General features: G+C 47.9%; 4 protein-coding genes and 1 long non-coding RNA gene across 7 annotated transcripts; 1 reads left to right on the top strand and 4 right to left on the bottom strand.

The window, feature by feature from the left end:
• Positions 1–2,278: 2,278 nt before the first annotated feature.
• On the bottom strand, positions 2,279–3,262 carry LOC120653535 (ABI gene family member 3-like). The gene has a single exon (XM_039931259.1). It carries the CDS (start codon positions 3,260–3,262, stop codon positions 2,279–2,281), a length of 984 nt encoding a protein of 327 aa, XP_039787193.1.
• Positions 3,263–4,255: 993 nt separating this feature from the next.
• On the bottom strand, positions 4,256–9,347 carry LOC120655882 (probable magnesium transporter NIPA8). Of its 3 annotated transcripts, none has more exons than XM_039933861.1 (14): positions 8,806–9,347; positions 7,685–7,984; positions 6,947–7,034; positions 6,797–6,858; positions 6,443–6,528; positions 6,273–6,346; positions 5,946–6,048; positions 5,736–5,864; positions 5,523–5,622; positions 5,305–5,424; positions 5,135–5,225; positions 5,004–5,058; positions 4,798–4,897; positions 4,256–4,718 (listed from the first exon to the last, which is right to left on the bottom strand). In XM_039933861.1, exons 2-14 carry the CDS (start codon positions 7,775–7,777, stop codon positions 4,557–4,559), a joined length of 1,263 nt encoding a protein of 420 aa, XP_039789795.1. In that variant the 5' UTR covers positions 7,778–7,984; positions 8,806–9,347; the 3' UTR covers positions 4,256–4,556. The 3 variants fall into 3 exon arrangements, with proteins under 3 accessions (XP_039789795.1, XP_039789792.1, XP_039789794.1); XM_039933858.1 differs by having other exon boundaries at positions 5,004–5,061; positions 8,806–9,161; XM_039933860.1 differs by lacking the exon at positions 8,806–9,347 and having other exon boundaries at positions 5,004–5,061; positions 7,685–8,782.
• A 2,908-nt stretch (positions 9,348–12,255) lies between these two features.
• On the top strand, positions 12,256–16,709 carry LOC120655885. Its single transcript, XR_005667752.1, has 3 exons — positions 12,256–12,489; positions 12,574–12,627; positions 16,367–16,709. It is a non-coding gene; the product is annotated as an uncharacterized LOC120655885 (long non-coding RNA).
• LOC120655884 (zinc finger protein GAI-ASSOCIATED FACTOR 1-like) lies at positions 13,591–16,487 on the bottom strand. Its single transcript, XM_039933863.1, has 3 exons — positions 16,328–16,487; positions 15,194–15,590; positions 13,591–14,558 (listed from the first exon to the last, which is right to left on the bottom strand). Exons 1-3 carry the CDS (start codon positions 16,464–16,466, stop codon positions 13,625–13,627), a joined length of 1,470 nt encoding a protein of 489 aa, XP_039789797.1. The 5' UTR covers positions 16,467–16,487; the 3' UTR covers positions 13,591–13,624.
• Positions 16,710–17,991: 1,282 nt separating the features above from the next.
• On the bottom strand, positions 17,992–21,149 carry LOC120655883 (potassium transporter 19-like). The gene is made up of 8 exons (XM_039933862.1): positions 20,965–21,149; positions 20,634–20,856; positions 20,299–20,538; positions 20,176–20,226; positions 19,840–20,100; positions 19,687–19,739; positions 19,464–19,578; positions 17,992–19,381 (listed from the first exon to the last, which is right to left on the bottom strand). Exons 1-8 carry the CDS (start codon positions 21,076–21,078, stop codon positions 18,234–18,236), a joined length of 2,205 nt encoding a protein of 734 aa, XP_039789796.1. The 5' UTR covers positions 21,079–21,149; the 3' UTR covers positions 17,992–18,233.
• Between the last annotated feature and the right edge of the window lie 1,334 nt (positions 21,150–22,483).

Here is a 22,483-nt window from a genome sequence, read left to right as displayed (position 1 = left end):
TAGAAGAGCACACATAATAAGGATACACGGAAAAAAGCTAATAAGAGCATGTGCAACATGCCACCTTAGTCAACTTCTACTTGAATAACTAGAACAAATGAGTGTTGCGTGAACAAAGAGATTAAGCGTGATGAATAAATAATATTATGCTACAAACAAAATGATTGAACATCACAAATAAATTGTTGTATGCATGGATAAATTGTTATATACAGGGAACAAATAATTTATCACTATGAACAAATCAATCCACGAAATGAAAAATAAACACACATGCAAATAAATTTAGTCGATAAATTAAATAAATAATATCACATCAAATTAGTCTACAAAAGTGAACAAAAATGGTTGCACACGCAAACAAATTATTTTAAGCTGCAAACAAAATATGCATACTTGATGAACAAATTAGTATAAAAAAATAAAGATAAAAATCCGTAATATTAAGGAGAAAATTATAAAATATTAAATAAAAAATAAAAGGAAAACATTATATATATTGCATATAAATTATTATATAAAATACAAATAAAATAAAATAAAATAGAGAACCTAAAAAAACAGAAAGAAAATAGAAGGAAAATGAGTAGAAAATAAAAAAGGAATAGGATAAAAGATCCTTTCCCCTAAATATATCATTAACACAAATGACTCTCTCACTTCTTTATTCATGGGCTGAATTTATTACTTTCGCTTCATCCGATAGCCTTGATGGGTCAAATTTTCGTTTCCCTCCCACTTCATGACGGGCTGTGAATTTGTAGCACATATGCCTCTCCATGTGATACAGCCCATGCATTAGCCTGCATATATTCTAAGCCGCAGGATGATGCAGCCCATTTGGCTTGTGTTCCAAAGTTCCGATGCTCCTTCAGAACAGAAGGACCATATATATTCCATCTGCCTTTTGCTCTTTCAATAGAGATTACTGTACGTATGTACTCAGCAAAAAATTTGAAGGCCTACTGCTCACGTTGAATTTTATCTGTAATTTTTTAGTTTCTGTCACAAGGTTAGGCGCAAGGATCTTAAGACTTTTCCGTACGCTAGGGCTGCTAATGGGTTGGGTTGAAATGGGTTTTATGGGGTGGGTTTTGAAATGGAGAGTGTTTGGATGAGTTAAAATGGGTTGTATTAGTTAATGGGGTGGGTCGGGGTGGGTTCTATATAAACGCGGGTTGAGGCGGGTTGGGGTGGGTTGAAATGGATACTTTTTATAAAATAGTATAACTATATATTAATGTGGGTCCCACGTGAGAGCTGGACTCTGAAATTAAAACCACGTGTTTATATCAGAAAATTTTATCGAAATTGACTGAATTTTGTTGGAGATGACTCAGTACGACTGGCAGCTATTTTGTGCAAAGCAGTGTGGCTAGAACTACCTGTGGGCCCCACATAAAGAGCCGGACCCTGGAATTAAAACCTTGCGTTCACACTATAAAATTTTATCGAAATTGACTAAAATTTGTTAGAGATGACTCAGTACGACTGGCGGTTACTCTGTGCAAAGCAGCGTGGTTAGAACTACACGTGGGCTCCACATCAAGAGCCGGACCCTAGAATTAAAATCTCGCGTTCACACTATAAAATTTTATCGAAATTGACTGAAATTTTTAGAGATGAGTCAATATGACTGACAGATACTATGTGCAAAGTAGCGTGGCTAGACATATATGTGGTCCCCACATTAAGTGTAGAACCACTTAATTCTTATGCATATTAGAACCCATGGATTTTTATGGGTTACCCGCTTATAATGGGGCGGGTTGGTTAGAGTTGAGAAATTAACTAATTGGGTTGGGTATCTAAATATATTAATTTTGGGTGGAGTTGGGTATGGTGCGGGTTCCAACCCATTAGCAGGGTTACGTACACACCACAAGAGGGACCCATGGTCTATTTTCCACCACCGAACTGGAACATAGTTCAGTAAATTAGACTTTTGATGTAGGTACAATTACAATTTTTTTTTGTCTTTCTTATTCAGTTATTTTCTCGGAACAAGTTAATATATAGGTGCATACAGCTCAATAACGATACATATATATGTATCACATTGCCGAAGTTAAAAATATGAATAAAATTAAGAAAAAAAACAGTCAAACGAGCGTATCTACGCCTGCAAGGCTCAACTGTATGCAGTGCCCGACAACTACACGCCGCGCGCCGGACGGCTCCGCGTACCATGTAAAACGCGGAGGCGGGGTGGGCAGGGCAGCACCAAGACATGGTCAACCAAACTAGGAAACCCGTGCGTGGCGTAACAACAATGGCTTCAGCCGTACAGGCACCGATCATCCCATCCCGGCGCAGCCGCGTACCCGCATCCCACGCCGTACAGTGCCGGCGCCGCCGGCGGGTAGCAGCTCACCGGAGCAAGGTCCACCGTCGGATACATACCGCTGGCCGGCACCGCGTCCACAACTGGCGGGTACACGCTGCAGGCGGCCGACGACCCTGCCAACGGCGGCGGCGGGTAGACCGCAACCGGCTCCACCGGAGTCGTGGACGGTGGAGGAGGGTAGTACCGCGCGACGGCTTCTGCTGACACCGGCGGTGGGTAAATCATTGGTAAAGTTTGATCTGCCAGTGGCCACTCTATCGCCGGGTACAGCCGCGGCGCCGCGGTCGTGGGCGGTCGTGGGTGCGCGACGGGACTGGTGGACGACGCCGTCGGGTAGAGCGGCGTGACGGCGAGCTCGCCGTCGCTGCTGTGGCCGTCGCCGCCGCCGTTCCTGTCGTGGAAGGCGTAGGAGAAGGAGATGACGCCGTTGGGCTGCCTGACGTCGGGGCCCGCGAGCTGGTACGACACGCGGCGCGTCCGCCCGTCGGCGACGAGGTCGCGGACCGGCACCGCGGCGGACGCGGCCAGCTTGTCCCCGAGGACGGCCACCTCCGCCTTGAGCTCGAACCGCAGCAGAAGGACGTCGTCGTCGTCGTCGTCGCCGTCGCCAGTGTCCTTGTTGCTGCTCTTTCCCGCCGCCTCCACCTCCGCCGGCAATGGCGACGGCGAGGCCTCAGGGAGGTAGAGCCGCAGGGGCGCGTCCCACTCGGGGTTCACGCCGCCGGCGCGGTCCGTGGGCGTCTTGACGCGGTGTGGCCGGCGGGGGCCGTGGACGCCCCTGGCGGACGACGGGGTGACGAAGATGGACGCGTAAAGGCAGGGCGTGTGGAACGGGAGCGACGACCTCACGCCGCGGCACGACACCCAGGTGATGTCGATCGCCGCCGGCTCCGGCCGCCGGCGCGGGAGCTCCATCAATCAATTGCAATCTGCGAACTGGGTAGCCGCAAAGGAGAGAACGAAAGCAAGCAAGCGAAGCGGGGACTGATCAGAAGAAGCTGCGCGCTAGGCGCTACTCTGTGACGACTGCCGGTGAAGAAGGTCGAGCTGTAGAAGATGATGCTTGTACCCTAATGCGTGACGAGATCGGCGACGACGTGGCTGGCTGGGGAGGTTAAGAAGGTGCGGCGGGCACGACGACGCGGTGGCGGGGGACGGGACGACTGCGATGCGAGCAATAAGTCTTCGAGGGAGGAAGGGAAGACAGGCATCAGCATTTGCTCCAGATGGGGACGCTGCTGTTACTAGCGAGCGGGACGGGTCACGGGTAAGCAGCCCAACGAACCACCAGCTCGAGTGCTCCACAACTTGGCTCGCCGATCGCCACGGCGCCGATGAGGACGGAGGTTGCACGGCAACTTCTTCTCAGTTTGCCCGCCTGTCCGTGTCGGAGAGCTACGCGTTTCCGTACCCCGGCCGCCGGCCTCGAGGACCACTGGGTTTATTGCCTGCACAAAAATTCTGGTAGTCGATAGGGAGGGCACAGGGCAGTAACCAGCCAACCAGCAAGAAAGAACTTCCTCCGATCACACAGATTCAGATCGAGAAACGAGTGACTTTGGAGATTGGACTTCCACTATCTAGAACCCCAGAGTTTTGCAAAAAAACATGGTACGATTCTTGCTAGAATCATATGATCCTCTTCAGCGGAAACCGGCTATCTCTGCCTATTCGGGGAAAGCAACTACGGTGATCTATCTCTGAACATAACGGCTTGTGACCTACCCCATCCAAAAAGAATGTGACTCTCACTTCCCAAGAGGTCAAACAATTGCAAGTTTAACTAAATTTATATATATGTTAGTACAATCTTGTATAAATTTGATCAATTTTTTTTAACTTGTTGGAACATTTTGTATGTTAGATCAATTTTGTATAATGCTGACTTGTCGCCACAGTTCACGAAAAGAATGAAGAACTTGTCGCCACCCAATTTCTACTGACTTGTCCGAATCGCTCGAATTTTCATCCTAAAACGGGTTGTTTACACATGTAGTACGGGCAGCTGTTTCCAAGAATTACAACCTGGGTATGGACAGTGTTTAGAGAGGAGGGGCGGGGGGCGTTGAACTATACACTCTTACAGGCTAACATCTAACTATGACTTAGAACAGATAATTGCCCTCGGGAGCAACAAAAAACTTCACTGGCATCCGTAGGCAACATCGAAAGTCAAGACCTTTGATGTGTATCTATAGATCAACATCGGCTATAGATTACTCCAATCTGTGGTTCGTAAGGGGACATACTTCGACCGCTCGTTTCCGATTCCTCTGAAGCCAGTTGTTCTTGATGAGACCATGGGCATTGCAAGCACCGACGAAGCGCTTATGCTCTCCTCCCCAAGGCCAAGGGACATGGAGCATGCCGACTGTAAATAAGATCGGATGAGCAAGGTGGACCAGTAACGGATCTACAGTAGAATCAGGTCCTGGAGGAAAGATAATCACCTTTGCCTTCAACAATACACGTTTTGCTTTTACTTTTACAGAAGTTACAAAGGAGTTGCTACCATCTGCTTGTGTCTCTTCCATATGCATCTTACCATTTCTGCAATGTCCAGGTTATATGTTAAACCATAAATTCACAAGTAAATTACTGGACACAAAATGCAATGGAGCAAAACTTGAAACTTTCAACAAGTCTGAAAAAAAACCTGTCCATGTCAATTACGGATTCCTCGGTGGCGCTCAAACCATCTTTGGTGTCAGCTGCTGAAAATTGACCAAGAGTGAAAAGTCATGCATGTTTGTGTGAAAGCACATGAAAAATCAATGTTTTACCAACCTTTACTGTCATCGGGTGCTAGCAAGGAGATCCCCAAGAAGACAAATGTCATGCCCAACACAAACATAATTATCCTAAGAGTATCAAATACCTGATAGAGGAAAAACAGAACCTTCAGTTTCTAATTGAGCGACACAAGATTCACATTTTTATCACAAACAGGCACTCACTTGATATTCCTGAAAGTAAACAAATCCTGTACAAATAGAGAAGAAGGTCCATGCAATTTGAAACATTGGAACAATCAGTATTGCATCAAATAATGACAGCCCTTCATTCAGTCTAGCCATCTGTCACATAGGGGAGTTGAATTAGACAGCAATGTATAAAAACAATAGCATGTACAGTGGTCTCAGCCCTAAGAAACAATGCATTCAGTTAGCCATACCCAAAATCCTGCAGTACACAGAAACAGCAGAACAATTGAGTATGTGAACCAGCTATGGAACTCGTATCTGCTGCTCATAGTTAACCTCAGCATATTAGACCTGGACAGAAAATGGAAAGGGGGAGAAACAACACATGGTAATCAGCACCGAATAAATCTGAAAGAATCAGCAATGGTGGATGCATGGATCTTGATGAATACAATATAACCTACAATGATTTTGCAAACAAGACTGAGCAAGATCCAATAGCACCCGATACAACAGCATAAGAAAATGGCAACATTGTTCGCCAATATGTACCAGCATCTTTCGAACTATTTGAAATAATAGTCTCTCCACTCCTGCAACAAAGTTTTTGAAATTGGTAAGGAAGAGCATGACCCTGTTACTGAAGAGACTAGGTTTTATGGATAAGGTCTCACCTGTAGAGATAATGGTTGAATGCAACCACAAAAACCAATGACATGCAATAAAGAACAAACACCAAATTGCTGTATTTTGCTATCAACTGCTCCGGTGTGTAAACTGCCAAGTGCCAATATAATTTTAGTATCAGCAAATCTGCTTAGGAACCACTAAATACTGAAGTTGCACAGCTCTTCTTTGTAAATATGCTGCAGTTAAGCTTGCTGCTTCCCTCACATGCAAGTCATGTTTAAGATATAAAAACAAGCACAAGTGATATAGGCTCAAATTTATCTTACTAAAGGACTACATATATTACAAATGGAGGATGGAACAACCCATACCAGGTGATTGATGGTTGCCGAAGGAAACTAAGAAAATGTTGCCAAAGACAATAAACGTTGTGGCTACCATGACTCTGGAAAAAAAAAGAGCAAAAGCTTAATCAATCTCATGATTCCATGCATGCTTGTTATTTTCATTTCAGTTACCACAAAGTGAGAAAAATACATACTTCACTGAAATAGTCTTGTTCAACACAAAATAGGCAAATGCAATATTGGACACAAACTGGATTGATCCAAGAGCTGCAAGAAGTGACTGCAACATAGCAAAATAAATCATCAATTCCCACACTAAAACACTAGATTGAAATGTAAAAGAAAATATATCGGATGCATAATGAGTTATAAGTAAGAACCAAGCAGAGGTGGAAACTGTAGGACTAAGCACCTCGTCTTTTTTACCTCAAGAACTAATGGAAAACGCTATTCCTATATTGCAATGATAACAGAGAACGAATCCACAATCTCTATTCTTGACATGTTTACACACAATCATTAATGACTCTGAGGAGATCATAACGAACCTGTGCAGCATATGCAAAGGACATGAAGTTGAGGCAGTTGCCAGCAGCAAAGAAGAGTATACCTGAATGGAGATGTAGCATTAAAGTTGGCCTTTATTAATTTATCAAAGACTCTAGACTTGGTACATGAGTTCTATCAGACAGGATTACCTATTCTCCAAGTCTGGAAATGCATAACTGACTTTGGAACAAATTTGTCATTGCCCTCGCTGTTGTTAATTGCAGAAAGCTTTTCTCTCTGCCAAAGAAAACAAACAGAATTTTTTTATTGTTCCACCGGGTAAAATAAACCTTTGTTCGGCCATGTAGAACAACATAATATTCACATATGGGAACTGAACCTAGTTCGGTTGGTGGGATGTGTGGGTGTACACCACCACCCAAGTTCAAGTTCTCTTCAACATGAGCTTGGGTGCCTATTTCTTCTTACCTAGTTTCTTATTGATTGTATTTATTTCAAAGGATGTTCAGCATTAATGTAGAAAATATGGTCAAACGACACAGCAAAGATTAGCTGTTACCAAAATTGGGCTGGGGAATCAAGCTATATTTGCTGCGATGTCCTATACTTTGTTGTCATATGCACAATTCTTTGCTTAAAACATGTTTAGGTCATTAGGTGCACTAGAAACAGCAACCTAGCCAACCAGGATCCTAATTAGCTAATACAACATTTTCTCATGAAAGCTATACCTATATTACTGGTGTTCAGTTTTTTTCTCTCTTTGGCAAAAATGAAGGATCTAGATTAGAGTGTTTCACACCCTCATATGTCCCCATGGATCACACTAGGGCAGCAGCATGTCTCCCCTGACCATCTCACTGAAGCACATATATATAGTAAATTAGAAGAACTAAGAGCACAATTCAAAGACATGTAATATCCACCTGATCATGGCCCAATTTCAGAAGGTTAGTACCGAAGTTTATGGCAACACTCCCAACAATGTTTATCAACGCCCCTATAACCCAGTCGCCCATGAGTCAAGCGTACAGGTATCTCCTACAAATATATGGGGTGCTCCTTCAACAAGTCCAGTATACAACAGCACATTGCTCTTGTTTTCTCCAGAAGACTTCAAACCATTGAGATCTTTCTTTCTCTCTCTACTTTTCTTTCCCTTTCTGCGTGGGTGTGCTCACCCAGTAGTCTGTCACAAACCTCCAAGAACCAGTGTGGAGCTCAGCCTGCAAAGAAGGCATAAATGCCGTATCAAACACACACACACAATCGGGATGAACCAAGGATAGCAACATTTCAGGAGGCATTCAAAGAGAGAGGTTGTCATTAAACAAGGCATTCAAAGAGGACCTATCACCACGCTGCCGAAGTGGAGCATGGTTACCGCAAGGCTACAAGCTTACCAATTGGGCATAGGATCCTCCAATGGACATCATCCCTGGGGCGGGCAACTACTTTTGTGTTTAACAATGGCAAGCCACACTAACCCGTTCACCTTTTCAAATTTCAACTACCCTTTCTTTTATTGTCCTTGCCAGATAGAAACAACCTCAAATTCCAGCAGCCTGTCGTGAGTTAATCACCAAACCGGGGCCTACCCACGATCTTAAGCAAGTACAGGGCGAACCAAACAATTTGAGGAGGAAAACAAGCAACTAGGTTGTGCAGGCAGCAGCACCAGGCACGGAATCAGAAACGCGGTAGATCTCATCCCAAAAGATGGAGCAAATCCTTTTGCATATGCAAGGGAATGGGCACCACGGCATTTCCGTCTCAGATCTACCTAGTCCGAGCGGCGAGGCGAGCTAGAAGAAGCAATCCGCACGAAACAGGTAGGGTTGTTTGAGCAGTAATTGCGTACAGCGAAGCAACATTCAAAACGATGACGATAGCAATAACGATTGGGGGAAAGCGCGAGCAACCCCCCAACGGTTCCGAACCTCCCGGGACAATTGGGAAATGGGGTTCCGATAGCTCCCAGATTGGTGCTCGCGTTCCAATTTTGATTTTGGGAACCGAGACGTCCTGGTGGATTCCGCAAACTCACCAGCAAATCGCGCCGCGCGCTTGCTCCTCAGAGCGGGCGGCAGGGGGGTGGGGTCTCCGCTCCACTGCTGCCCGCGCGCCGCGGGGCCAGCTCACGACGGCACCCCGCGCGGGCGGATCCGCTGACGGCGAGGTCCGCCGAGGACGCGTGACGACGAGGGCGGGCGCGGCGAGGAGAGGCTCTGCGGAGGGCGGCGGCTGGGAGCAGGGGATGCTCGGGTGGCCGCGGCGGCTGAAGGGCGCGAGAGGATGCGGAGGCGAGGCGGGGCAACGAGCGAAGCTGCGATGTGGTGGACGACGACGAGGTGGAAGGGAGGAAGGAAGGGGAGGGAGGGAGAAAGGTAAGAGGTGGTGGGCACGTCAAGATTCGCGCGCGCCGTCGGATCCCCGATCGTGCGGGCCGCGGGGGACGTGGGGCCGGGAGAGGGACAGCCGGGCGGACAGCCCGGGGGCACCTGCAGCTGGTCTCTCGCGCTCCTCTTCTTCTTCTTCTTCTTCTTCTTCTTCTTCTTCTTCTTCTTCTTCTTGTCCTGGTGGAGTAGCAGTGGTAATCGTTGTTTCTGCGAGTTGAAACAAAGGTCTCAGCCACCGGTTGCGGGTGGACTTTCGTTTCGTCACCTTTGGAGCATCTTTTGAATTTTTTTTTGTGCTAGCTTTGAGGGAACATTAAGCTAACATTCTTTTTTGCGAGGTACAATTAATATAACCTACCAACATTCAGGAATGGAGGTTCAGATTTCTACGTACAAGCTGTACTTTTCAATTGTCGTCTGAATTGTCATTTTCTTTTACCTTTCTTTTTCCACAATATCACCAGTTTCTCTTCTATATCATACGGTTTTACTGCATATTGGAACTGCTTGGTTGGATACTAAAATATAGGCATTCCAAAATATAGATTTGCCGAAACATAAGCATACTAATCTTTTTACCGAAACATTGACGAGTTTGGGATGCTAGTCCGTTTTTTTTTTATCTTCAACCAAATAAGTGCCAAAATTTATAGATTTACCCACATTTTGGTATCCATACATTTTGAAAACGAACCAATCAGCCTTATTATAAACATGGTAATTATAGGAAACTAATCTAGTTACAAAAATGAAGTTATTAGAGGCTTCAATTGGGGGTATGATTATATTGCCAAAATGGTAAAAACAAGAAGGAACGCTGACACGTACTCCCTCCGTATCATATTTAGAAGTCGTTCTGCGCATGTACGTGAGTTGAAGAAAAGATGTCGTTGTGGCGCAGGGAGGCCAAAATAGACGGCATTGCCCTGCACGCGCCGCACGGAGTAAATACGCCTCCTCGTTTTATGCCCGCGCCGCGCCTGGTTAACTACTCCTCGGTTCCCCGCGCCTCTTGACTCCCTCACGACTACTCCATCTCGCTCACGTGCACGACTACTCCATCTCGCTCACGCGCACGCCTACTACTTCGTTTCGTTGCTATAGAGACCGGCGGCGCTCGGGTGCTGGTCGCCGCGGACGGCATCGGGCCGGAGTCGGAGGTGCTCGCCGCGGAGGACATTGGGCCGGAGTCGGAAGAGGTCGCCGCGGAGGACGTCGTCGACCCGCTGCTGTCCACGGACGACTCCGACCCGATGGTGCTCGCCGCAGACGGCATGGTGCCAGATTCGCAGGAGGTCGCCGCGGAGGACGTCGTCGACCCGCTGCTGTCTACGGACGACTCCGACTCGATGGTGCTCGCCGCGGACGGCATGGTGTCGGATTCGCACGAGCCCACACAGCGCCAATGCAAAACCATGCAAAAATTGTGGTGACAAAGACAGAAAAAAGCAGCGGCTGCCAGGGGTTGAACCGTGGACCTCCGGCGGCCTCGGGCCGTGGAGCCTTGCCAACCGAGCTACGATAGATTGCTGTATAGGCAGCACCCTCAGCCGTATTTAATAAGGGTAAGACAGGAAAACTAACCCCTAATTAATCACCCCTTGGTAATCGTACTCATGTCCTAAACGTCATCTAAATATGATACGGAGGGAGTACGAGCGTCTACCGGGAACAATGCCAACAAATCTTAAGATTAGTGTAATTACCTTATGCATCTCTTAGTATCAACATGTACGTCATCTGCCACTAATTAAAAAATAATCAGGTAAAAAATATGGTTGCCTGTGCTAAAATTTAAAAAAAAAACAATCAGTCGGTACGTACGTATATATACAGGTGTATACCTATTAGAAATGCACTAGTTTTGACCAAGCAAGATCGGCGGTTGATCCCCCACATTCTCCTAGCTGTGGCTGCACGCCTGTCTTTGGTGCCCGTCGACGAAGTACGGACGCGTTGTCGGGCATCTTTCAGCTTTGATTATCAAACTGTGCCTTCGCTGCTCGATCGATCTCCTCCGTTTTTAAGCGTGGAGCATGTGATGTGAGCGAGGAGGGGAAGCTTCCAATCTCAGCGTCCACACCGGTCATTGGTCGCTGCTCTCGGCCCCGGCCGCCGGTGACGACGGCGATGTGGGTTGACCCGCCGCGCGGGCTCCGAGGAGGATCCTCCACCAAATCACCAATCGCCACACGGCTCGGGAGTCGCTGGTCAAACAAGGCTGGTTACTCGTTACGTCAAACAAAGCCAGATTCTTCATCGCATCATTTTTCTCCCGATTTATTTTGCTTGTGTAATTGGGCATGCTGTCGCGGTGTCATGTTGATGTGGCTACCGGATACTGCCTTAATCCTAAAATAAAGGCATTTTCTAGAAAATTTTAGATGCGTTGCTAGCCAAAAGAAATGATCTTTATATACCACTAATTACTCGTAGTTGTGATTGAAAGTCACATTGCAAAGTAGCATCAATTAATAATTATTTGATTGGTTCTGTATATCTTTTAATATTGGTGTGGATATTACTTTAATCAGATGTACCTCACTAGAATCCGCGAGTACATTCTGATAGAAATTTGAACTCTACAAAAATACTTAATTTCAAATGAAAGAAGTGGGAATGTTTTATTACTACCGGGGTTAGGCCTGGGGCCGCATGATCCACTGCACTGTCGAAGTGCTGTTGCACCGACGGTGGTTACCACGCTTTGGCATGCAAAGCAAAGCCTTTCCTTGTCGTCGGTTAGGCCGTCCGCGTTCGTTAACCACCAGTGGAGTTCCAGCTGCTCTCGCTAGCTATTCTACCAAACATGTGCATGATTTTTTCTTTTTGTCTCCGTGAGGTGTGCCAAACAAATACAGTGACATGTGGTCAGGCCATGAACCCTTTTGACGCATCAATCGAGCACAACACACGTGTTTCCCAATCATTGTTGGCCTGTGGTTTGGTCGCAACGGGGATGGCAGGGAGCCTGCGACTGCGAGGACCTCACGAACGGACTTGCGCGGCCGAGGGGAGCAAGTGGCTGTCGTGTACGGAATCCAGCTGCGGCTGCCGCTTCGGAGGACCGCAAGTGTGAAGCCCAACCGTAAAATCAGTTCGCTCAGAGGCCCAGAACTTGCAAAAAGCCCAACTGCAAAGCCCGGCTAGTCTCGGTGAAACCTTCCGCCGGCAGCGCCGGCGGCCACCGGCCATGGCGGAGAGCCGGAGAGCTCCCCGGCGGTTGCTAACCTCCGGCGCCGTTGGAGACAGCGGGTATATAACTTAGTCAGCTCTCTTCTCGGAGAGGATCCGTCCCCCCAAACCTACCTGCCGCTATTACCGGAGTGCTGGTAAACAGACCTCAATCTGATTTTAAAGTAAAAATTTCCCGTCCTAAGCTTTCAGTTTGCAGTTCCTTAGCCGGATCCTTGCAGGTCGGTCTCGTGGATGCCGGAAGAAATTCATCTGAGCCTAGGGATTATATCGAGGTAAGTTCAGTTACCAGATTAGATGGCTACTAGTTTGGCCAAGGCATCTCGTTTCAATATTTCACAGAGATATGGACGGTACAAATCTTTGAAACTGCAGCTTCTGAGGCCTCGTTCAATAAATGTTTCGATAGCACAAATGTGCGAGGCATGGCTTAGTTACTAACATATATGACTGAAGTATTTCGATCTCATGCCAACAAAATTGACATGTCTGCACAGCTTCAGTATAAACTAGGTGTGGCAGTCTAGTGCTGACGTACTGTTTCTTGGACGGCGTATGGTTTAGTCATAAATCAAGCTCAACCATCACTAGCATCATTTTGCTCTTTTGGCTTTTCTTCTGTTACAACGTTAATGGAACTTTCCGGTTATGGGTATTCATATTCTTAATGCTAGGAACACATTTGGCAGCTTTTGCATTTTATCCTGTGTACAGATAGATTGCTCTTATGGTGCATTAACAAAAAGAAGTAGAGAACACCAAAGTACTATTAGGAAACAACATTGTGAAGTTACTTCATAGCCCAAAACAATTTGGATCATGGCTCCTGGATTAGGGCATTAGTTGTGGGAAAATAATGGGAACACCACATTCATATAACTAAAGTCTCGTAAAATTAAGAGTAAACAAAGAGCAAGAAATCTGTTGTCTGCGGTTCTTCTTATTTTGTAACTGTGATAAATTAAATTGTTGACCCCAATGGATTGTTCTACAATTTGCATCCACATGTCCTGCTTTCCTTTTCCAACAGAATGCAAACTATTTATTGATATCTCTTGAATGAAAGTACAGAAATTTCTTAAAGCTATCCATTTGGTCACTCTGATACTGAGCTAGCCCTTAATCATCCTATAGAAATGCTCTCTTAAACCCCATTTAGCCTAACAGAACAAGGCTTTTACTGCCTGGAACATGTTAATACCAGCTTAATGGCTACTACTTCAAGGACAGCTTAGCTGAAGCTGAACTACCAGAGTAAGTAAAATGTCTGCATTAAGATTCCCATATGGGTTTCTCCAGTGCAGCGGAATCAAGAGATGACTGATGGTAAGAGTAGATATGTTCCTGTGGCTTCTGCTGCTCATCAGAATAGCTTAATGCTGTCACATCTGCATTGTAAATCTCAGAACTCATCTCCAAATTACCGCTGCCTCCTAAGCCCAGAAAGTCTTGGGTCAGTCCAGCATCTCCTACCCCTGAAATATGTTCCTGCCTGCTGTGCTGCATCTGACTTCCAGGAAATATGCCAGGGCTCTCCTTTTCTGCTCTCATGGAAAATGAATGATTCATCAGTCCAATTAAAGGCACTGTAGTAGGTCTGTAACTACTCACCCATGGTGAGTTCATCAGAATGTTATTGCGGCCATTCATGTAAGAGCCCTCATCTTCAGCTGTTTTGATGCCAACACTATTAGCTGCTGAATTCCCAAGGGAGTCTCCTTGGCTTCCAGAAGATATGTCCATGTGATCTCGAGGAGTAGTCACATTACTTGGGAAACTTTTTAGGAGCAATGGTGATATAGGATCCTGGCTGGTCTTTGCTCCCATCTCCGCAGCTTTCTGTAGCAGTGCAGTTGCAGACATGTATGGAGAATTCATGGGCATATAAGGGTAGCTTGATGCGCTTCCATCAAGTGGAAAGCCTGAATCCTTGGGTGATATCTGGTTGGAGAACAATGCTGTGTTTCTTGTAATGAGAGCATAAGGGGACAAAGATCTCAGATGACTGTCTGAATTATGGTCATTGCTAGATAAGTTTGCTATCACATCAGTTGGTGAAGCGGAGAAGGTAGGTACTCCATGCGAAAAGATATCCTGCTGGTGACCATGCAGACTTCCCACCATTGTAGCAAGGCTGTGGTTTACCCTGGAATTGTCCTCAGCCAATGCATCACAGAAGGCTCGATGTGTGATGAAACTGTCCTTTCTGCATTTACATACAATAGAAATTGAAGGCGTACATTTTGAAAACTTGAAATGTGAGATATAAATGCTCATATATAAATACCCAGCAATGCTAAATGATGTCAAGTAGTTCCAAAACTCAACATTTCGTTGGCATTGCATTTCTTCAGTTGCTGACACAGTTCGACAGAAAATTGAAGAAATAAATTTTCAAAAGTTGAAATGCAAGCTTATTTGTTTATAACAAATTAGCCTCATTGACAACACATAAGTAACCTTCCAGTTCTTGTACTTCACATGAGCAGACTTGATGAGTTTCCATTGCGTGTATTTTTCCTTTGAAGCACATAAGCTTTGTTATCATGATTAGCACTGAGCTGCTGACATATGCTTCACTCAACACTCTCAAGAACCTATCCTTTGACCATTTTTGTTTTGCTAGCTGCTGTTGTACATAACTGCTATATACCTTGGTTTAGGTTATGTAATATAATAATATGCATAAGGTCATAATCATTCACTTTTCTCATTGGGTCACACGTGCAGAAGTATGACAGTGTGATACAATAACATTTACCAAATTCCTTGATCATTCTACAGCCAAGTGTAGCTCGTTTGACTACTGTCTATGGTGTTGTTAGTTGAAGAGAGACATACCTTGAGAAGATTGTTCCACAGTCACATCGGTACTCCTTGGTGCCACATATCTTTGTGTGAGCCTTCCAGTCAGATTGAACAGCATACTTCTTTGAACACCTGTCACACTTCCACTTCTTCTCCCCATGCTTCCTGGAGTAGTGCTTTTTTATGCCTGTGAGATCGCCCAAAGCTCGGCTTGCATCATGATGAGGACAGGTGAGCTCAGGGCAGACATACACCTTCTTCTTAGCTTCGGTGCTGCTTCTCTGCTTCAGCTTCCATGGTAGGTTATGGCCTCTCCTGTGGAGCTGGAGGTTCTGATCTCTCTGGAAGCCCTTGTGGCAGACCTCACATATGTATCTGTTTGTTGCTAGCAGTGTCTTAGGTGACAAAGCCACTACTTCCACATCAGGATCTGCCAGAGGGATATCATAAACCCATGTTAGGTTGTCACATGTTGAAGTGCACATTCAAATTATCATTTTTATCACTTCAGTTTCTAACCATGTCACACATTGAGACCTATCAAACAGTCCAGTTTCTTTGCTACTTCAGTTGTCAGTGAATCACAGTGCCATAAAGCGCAAGATTTGGTTTCTATGATAATTATTATCCATTCAGAATCCTTTGGTTCCTTTTATGTATCTCAATTCTTGGTTGGCATGAGTGTGGACAAAGTAAAACTAACTATTGCGGCGAGCTGATACGAATGGTGAAACAAAATAAAGCCTGTTGAAAGCTATAATCTAAGATAAAAACATGATATCATGTGTTCTTAGCAAAAAGCCAAATCAACAAAAGAACATTTTTCTTGCATACGTGGATTCTCATGTGGAAAAGGATAAGGTAAGACTGTTATATACAGTTTCTACCGAGCTTCAGAATTTCAATTACCATTCATCTATCTGCTTTGTTTAGTTCCTCATAAATTGTAAGTGAGAACCAAGATCATTCTTTTAAACATTGCATTGATGATGAGTATATTTTATTGCACTTTCACGTGTGTTTGTATAGTCATGCAATCTTGATTGGAAAAAAAGTTGAGACATGGATTTATTATTTACAAGCATGATGGCTAGCATCAATTGAAAAGTGCTGTTATTAAATGCTTTTAGAAACCAAGTGTGCTAGTTGAAAATTGAAGCACCATACCTAGATTTCCTGGATGACCTCGTCTCTTTTTCACTACAGGCATGACAGTGTCACCTTTGCTTGACCCAGCCGCACAAGCTTCTAGCTTCGCCTGCTGCTGGAAGTTGTTGAGAGATTCCTCTTCCGACGTGTTTGACATTGCTTGTAAGTCCAGATACTGGTTGCAGAGGGTGCCAGCAAGGTGAAGGGGGATGGTGATTTATGCACAACGGAATGAAAGGGGCTGCAATTAGACAATAGGAAAATGTTTCATTAAACTTTCAGTCAGCATCAAGGACTGCAATTCTGCCGCTATTTTTTAACTGATGGAATGCGAATCTGATTGCCTCATCAGCACGAATGTTCCGTTTATTGTTTCTATAGATTTTGTCAGTATCCTGAAGTTTGCTAAGAAAAGCTCCATGGGAGAAGAGAACTAGTCTTGAGCTACGTGCTACTGTATGCTCATCTCGTTGCACTCCGTTTACTGTTTTGCCTGGTGAGCTACAGAGAAAGACCATCATCTGGAGGACCAGAAAGATTTATGAACTGCAGGCGGTAATTTTTGCTGCTGATCTTTTTACATCGTCGAATCTGTATGCCTTGCAGTCATCGACAAGAGAGGCGCTAGTGTATGTCATGTTTCACCCTGGGGATTAAAGTAGCTTGTCACCGTCAAGACGGATGGTTTGGGTGGTAAATTGATAAAGTTGTTTTCTCGAGATGATGTCGCAATCAGACGGAGGAATAAAATCGAGGCGATCTGTGTGAAGAGCAGGCAGGAGACGGCTTCGCCGGTACAAGGGAGGATGCCAACTTTGTGATCCGGGAGAAGAGACAAACGTTGGCCGCAGTTTTTATATCCGGCTTGCCGTGGTATCAACCTCCTCTCTTTGGTGCAACTGTGAGATCTGCCTTTGTTTTAGTATTTGGAGTTTCCTGAGCTGCATGGAGCCTGGAGGTTTGAAGAGTTCTACGTCATGTCTTCCAATGCAGAAGCTGTGTTACCAGATGAGGCTGAAGTGTATGTCAAATGACCGTTCACCGATTTGACGCCATCTAGTTATCACGGTGAATAGCAAGGTTCAAGTTCTACCATGACTTTAATCCGTCGGTTATTTGGTGGTATTGTTAGGATTTGATCTTATGGCATCTCTGTTAACTACAGCTTTTCGATTTCGTCGGGCTTTATTAAGTTCTTACTACCAAAAGCAAACAGTAGCAGGTGCTTCTGTGTCTCTGTGGTGATCACTGCTAGTGAGAGGATGGAATCCATGAGGGGAATATCATTTGTTCAAATTGGATTCAATTGAGCGCGTCCACTGTATCATTAACTGCACATAACAAATCATTAGGAAGTGTCCTGGGTCTGGTCATCACTCACTCTGGAGCAAGCTGTGGCAGAGTTTCTTTTCCCCCGGGAGCCATGCACTGTTTACTGATGATGAAGGGAGGGCCTGGCTCATTCGCTGACACCGAATACAGTACAAACAAAGAGCCAAAGCCGTTATCCGGACTGCCCTATGCTGGCATCCTGGTTCAGCAGCTTGTGGGTCAAGAGTTTCAGCTGAGGCCTGCATACCTCTGAATATTAACAGACAAGAGAAAGGACAAGGAGCAGATATATTTACAGTTTCTGCAGGACAACTACTGAAAGGGACGGCATGAATGAGGCCTCTGATTCTCTCCATGTCTAATTGGCTATTGTGATCTGTGCGCACTGAAGGAATGGCCGGCTGGCGCACCGCGGATGTTGGCAATTTGCAACAGAGACAACTATTACTAGTTACTACCCATGCAAATACATTGTGCACAAGAGATTGATGAACAGTCGCTCCAACTGCTAGAAGCACGCCATTAGAACAAGGAGAGGAGCTAGCACAGGAAAACAAGCCCTAGGAAGTAGGAATTGAGAAGAGACCGCGGCTCAGATCTCGTAGGTGACGCCGACCCGGAGCAGCTGGTCCTTGGGGATGGACAGCGCCTTGTGGCTCTCCCGGAGGTTCTTCCGGAGGAACCCGTACACGTTGTTCACCACCACCCGCTTGGCCCACGACGACCCCGGCGCCGCCGTCACACTCGCCTCCCCCATCAGGTACACCACCCCGCGCGCCGCCTCCGTGTCGATGAACCGCTGCTCCTGCTCGACCGCCGCCGCCGCCGCCGTCTGCGCGCGGACGCTGTGGCTGCCGACGCCGTCGCCCACGGCGGCCTCCTCCCGGACGAACACCTTGAGGCGGTCGAGGAGGAACGCGGCGAACTCCCTGTGGCCCTCCATGGTGTCCCTGTAGCCGTACCGCGCGACGCAGCGGAAGACGCTGTGGCTGACGGGGCCGACGCGGCGGAGGATGAGGCGCTCCGGCGCCGCGACGCGCGGGACGGGGAGGTGCTTGATGGACACGAAGACGAAGACGGCGTGCACGGAGGGGATCTTGTCCACCAGGATCTGGAACACGGGCGGGATCCCCTGCACGAGCTCCGAGTAGAGCAGGCCGACGCCGCGCACCCGCCGCACGTCGCGCCGCGCCAGCACGGAGCCCAGCTCCGCGGCGGGCATGGCGCGGTCCACCTCGTGCCAGTAGCGCAGGACGTGGACGTAGTGCCACGCCGCCATGAGCCCCATGAGCACCAGCGAGAAGCAGAAGGGCAGGTACCCGCCGTCGGCGAACTTGGACAGGATGGACGAGAGGTACACGAACTCGGCGAGGCCGAACACGGCGTAGAAGGCGGCCGCCAGCGCCGCCGGCGTCCGCCACACCAGCAGCATCACCACGGCCATCAGGTGCGTCGTGATGGAGAACACCGTCACCACGCAGATGCCGTACGCGTTGCCGATGTTGGCCGTCGTCTGGAACCCCAGCGTGACGGCCACGCTGGCGGCGCCGATCAGGAAGTTCACCTCCGGGAGGTACACCTGGCCCTCGTACTTGCTGGAGGTGTGCACCACCTCCACCCGCGGGAAGCAGCCCAGCGACTGCGCCTTGGACAGGATGGCGAACGCGCCGGACAGCATGGCCTGGCTCGCGATGATGGCCGCCATGATCGCCACCACGAACACCGGCCAGAACATGGGCTCTGCATTGTTTCGATTAGCTCACGTCTGCAGCCTTGGCATACGTTTTTGCTTACTAGTGAATGCACGAACAGGCCGTAGTACCTGGGATGGACTTGAAGAAGGTGTCGCCGACGTTCTCAGGAAATCTGTGCAGATAGGCCGCCTGACCCATGTAGCAGAGTGCGACGGAGGGGAAGAGGATGCAGGTAAAGCTGATCTGCAAGAGCGAGCGAATAACTTGGTAGGATTAACTGTACTGTAACAGCTAACGTCCGGCAACTGAAGAGTGAAAAACTGAAACAAATTGAGCTATGGCTGCTGGTACCTGAATGGCCCTGATGTTGAAGTGGCCGAGATCAGCAAACATGGCCTCCGCGCCTGTTTCCACATGACATTGCAAATAGCCGTCAGATCGGGGTACTGTATCATCAAACGTTTGAAACGGGCAGTAGATCAATCAATCTGAAGATACACATACCTGTGATGCAGAGGATGACGCCCCCCAGCGAGACCCAGGCCTCCTTGCCGTTCCTGCTGAAGTACTGGACGATGTACGCCGGGTTGAAGGCCCGGAGGATGGTGGCGTCGTGCACGGCGAGGTTGTACAGCCCGGTGCCGGCGATGAGGAGGAACCACACCGAGATGATGGGCGCGAAGGAGTAGCCGACCTTGTCAGTGCCGAAGCGCTGCACCGAGAAGAGCACGACCAGGATGGCTACCGAGATCCACACCACTTGCACTGCAGCGGCAAAGTTAGCCAATTTACCATGAGGCTCACAAGTTAGTTGGTATCTGAAAGCTGCAGCATGCGTACATTGTGTCAAGTTGGGCGCTTTCTCCCTGATCCCACTCACTGCCGAGAGCACTGCAAGAACAGATCCATCAGCAACAGATCGATTCCCATTCTTCGAACCCGCATCTCCGAACGTGCGCGTACCGGAGATCGCCGGCGTCAAGGTTCCGTCGCCCATGACCATGGAGGTGCCGAGGATGGTGATGGTGAAGAGCCCGATCTTGGCCGCGTTGCTGGGCTCGAGCTTCTCCTTGAGCCGCTGCGCCCGCCGCAGCCGCGTGTCGGCGCTGTAGTTGGACACGGTCGCCTCCTCGGTCTGGTGGTCCGGGATCATCCTGATCTTGGCGTACCGCGAGATCAGCGAGTACAGCGCAAACGTTCCTCCTGTTTGTTTTTTTATTCATGCATGAAACCATGTTGGGAAAGATTATTGATCGATGCCAATAACGCTAGGCAGAGCCAGGTAATAATAAGCTCACCGTCGCCGTCGTCGTTGGCATGGAGGACGACGAAGACGTACTTGAGCATGGGGATGAGGATGAGGGTGTAGAGGATGAGCGAGAGCACGCCGAGGAGGTCGTCGGGGTGGCGGATGCCGCCCGGGAACGTGCTCGAGTACACGTACAGCGGCGACGTCCCGATGTCGCCGTACACGACGCCGATGCTCTGGAACGCCAGCATCAGCGTCCGCGCCCAGCTGCCCTGCACGCGCCAGCCACCCGTGTGATCGACCGTGTCAGTGCCACTGATGCCTATGAACAGGCGTACGAAGAGAACGAGCTGACAAGAACGTGACGCTGAGATCCTGACCCCGGAGCCGTGGTACTTCTCGTTGGACACCTTCTCGGCGTCGCCGTAGAGCGAGTCATGGCGCTTGAGCCTCTCCGCGGCCGCGCCGGGGCTCTCGGCGGCTTCGGCTGACATCCCGCTCGCTGCCCCTCGCTGGTGTGGTGGAAGGGGTTTATGGTGGATCGGCAGAACCTCTAGGCTTCAGATCCCGGCGCCCTGTTACAGATACCGTGAGACGAAGACAAAACCTCAATTCCCAAAAGTACTAATCTGTATGACAACCACGCAGATCAGACAGAATCTATCCCCAAGACTGCAGATGGAACTTCCTGCTCCCCGTCAACGGCCGTCAAGACGACTGGCTAGTGTTCGGTTCAGAAGTTCAGATTCTTCAGAACAAACAGAGGATGCAGTGCATGAATGAACAATGATGACGGTCATGGTCAGAGGATGCAGTGCAAACAGAGAGAAATGGATGGAGCTGCGAGAGAGGTCCCGGGAGAGGAGACGAGGAGGCCGGGGGCGGCGGAGGAGATTACCTTACCCGGGATCCGAACGGAGGAGGGGCCGCCGCCGCGCTCAAGGGTTGCAAGCCCCGTGTCGTCTGCACCTGCGCTGCTGCTGCCATCTTATACGCACGACGTTCGCAGGGCCGGACGGCGCCATCGCCCCGCTGGGGGGGAACAGAACAGCTAGCCTCCGGTGCCAAGCCCGGAGCCCGATCAGCTCACGCCTCTGCGTGTCTCTCTCCTGTCTCGGCGCCGCCGCCTCGCGAAACGATGCTGGGGGCCGGGGTGTCCTGCGTCCGGCCAGCCCTTGCGTAGGAGGATGACGTCTCTATCTCTTCTGAACCTGCCATACCGGCAGGCGGTTGCTACGTAGGGTTAGTTAGTTTCACCTGCCTGCCAGCAGCAGCGCGCAGAGCTAAAATCTTCGGCTTGCCAGGTCAGGCAGGCTTGCTTGGTCATGCATGCGCGGTACGTTGCCGTTGTACGTGGCCGGCCGGCCGTTCCGTTCCGTTCTGTTTTGGACAAGATGAAACGGCCGTACGTGTCTTCGGCTAGGAAGGGAGACGCGAGATCGGACTCGATCCCCACGGGACCAGGGAGATATTGTGCGGCTTCTTCGGTCTGAATTTATTGCGGTACATAAATCTCTTATTTGAAACACTTGAATTTTATTGATCAGAAATTGTTAGTATTTCTATATCTTATCTAATCAGCAGATGAATCTATTCTGTACGATAATAATCCATGAAGTTTTAAATAACAATGCTTAGAGCTTAGTTTGGCAAGGTCCCGGATGGGGTTGAAATGGCTCCGAACGTGGCTCATCTGGTGGAGCAACTTCTGTGGTGGAACTAAAGCTGTTTTCAGAAATATTTAGCAAAATAACTTCTTTTGTATTTTTTAAAATGGTTGTCACATGCGAATGTGGCTGGTTTGAACGGATGGATTGATTACTTCACATTAGTTTATAATGAGTTCATTTGAAATAAAAATAGTGTTTAAGCAATAATTATGTTTTCCCTAACCTGGGT

Source organism: Panicum virgatum, chromosome 1N, assembly GCF_016808335.1.
Source record: "Panicum virgatum strain AP13 chromosome 1N, P.virgatum_v5, whole genome shotgun sequence".
NCBI classification, from domain to species: Eukaryota; Viridiplantae; Streptophyta; class Magnoliopsida; order Poales; family Poaceae; genus Panicum; species Panicum virgatum.
Note: the sequence above shows the minus strand (reverse complement) of the source record. Positions and strands in the feature narration are given on the sequence as shown.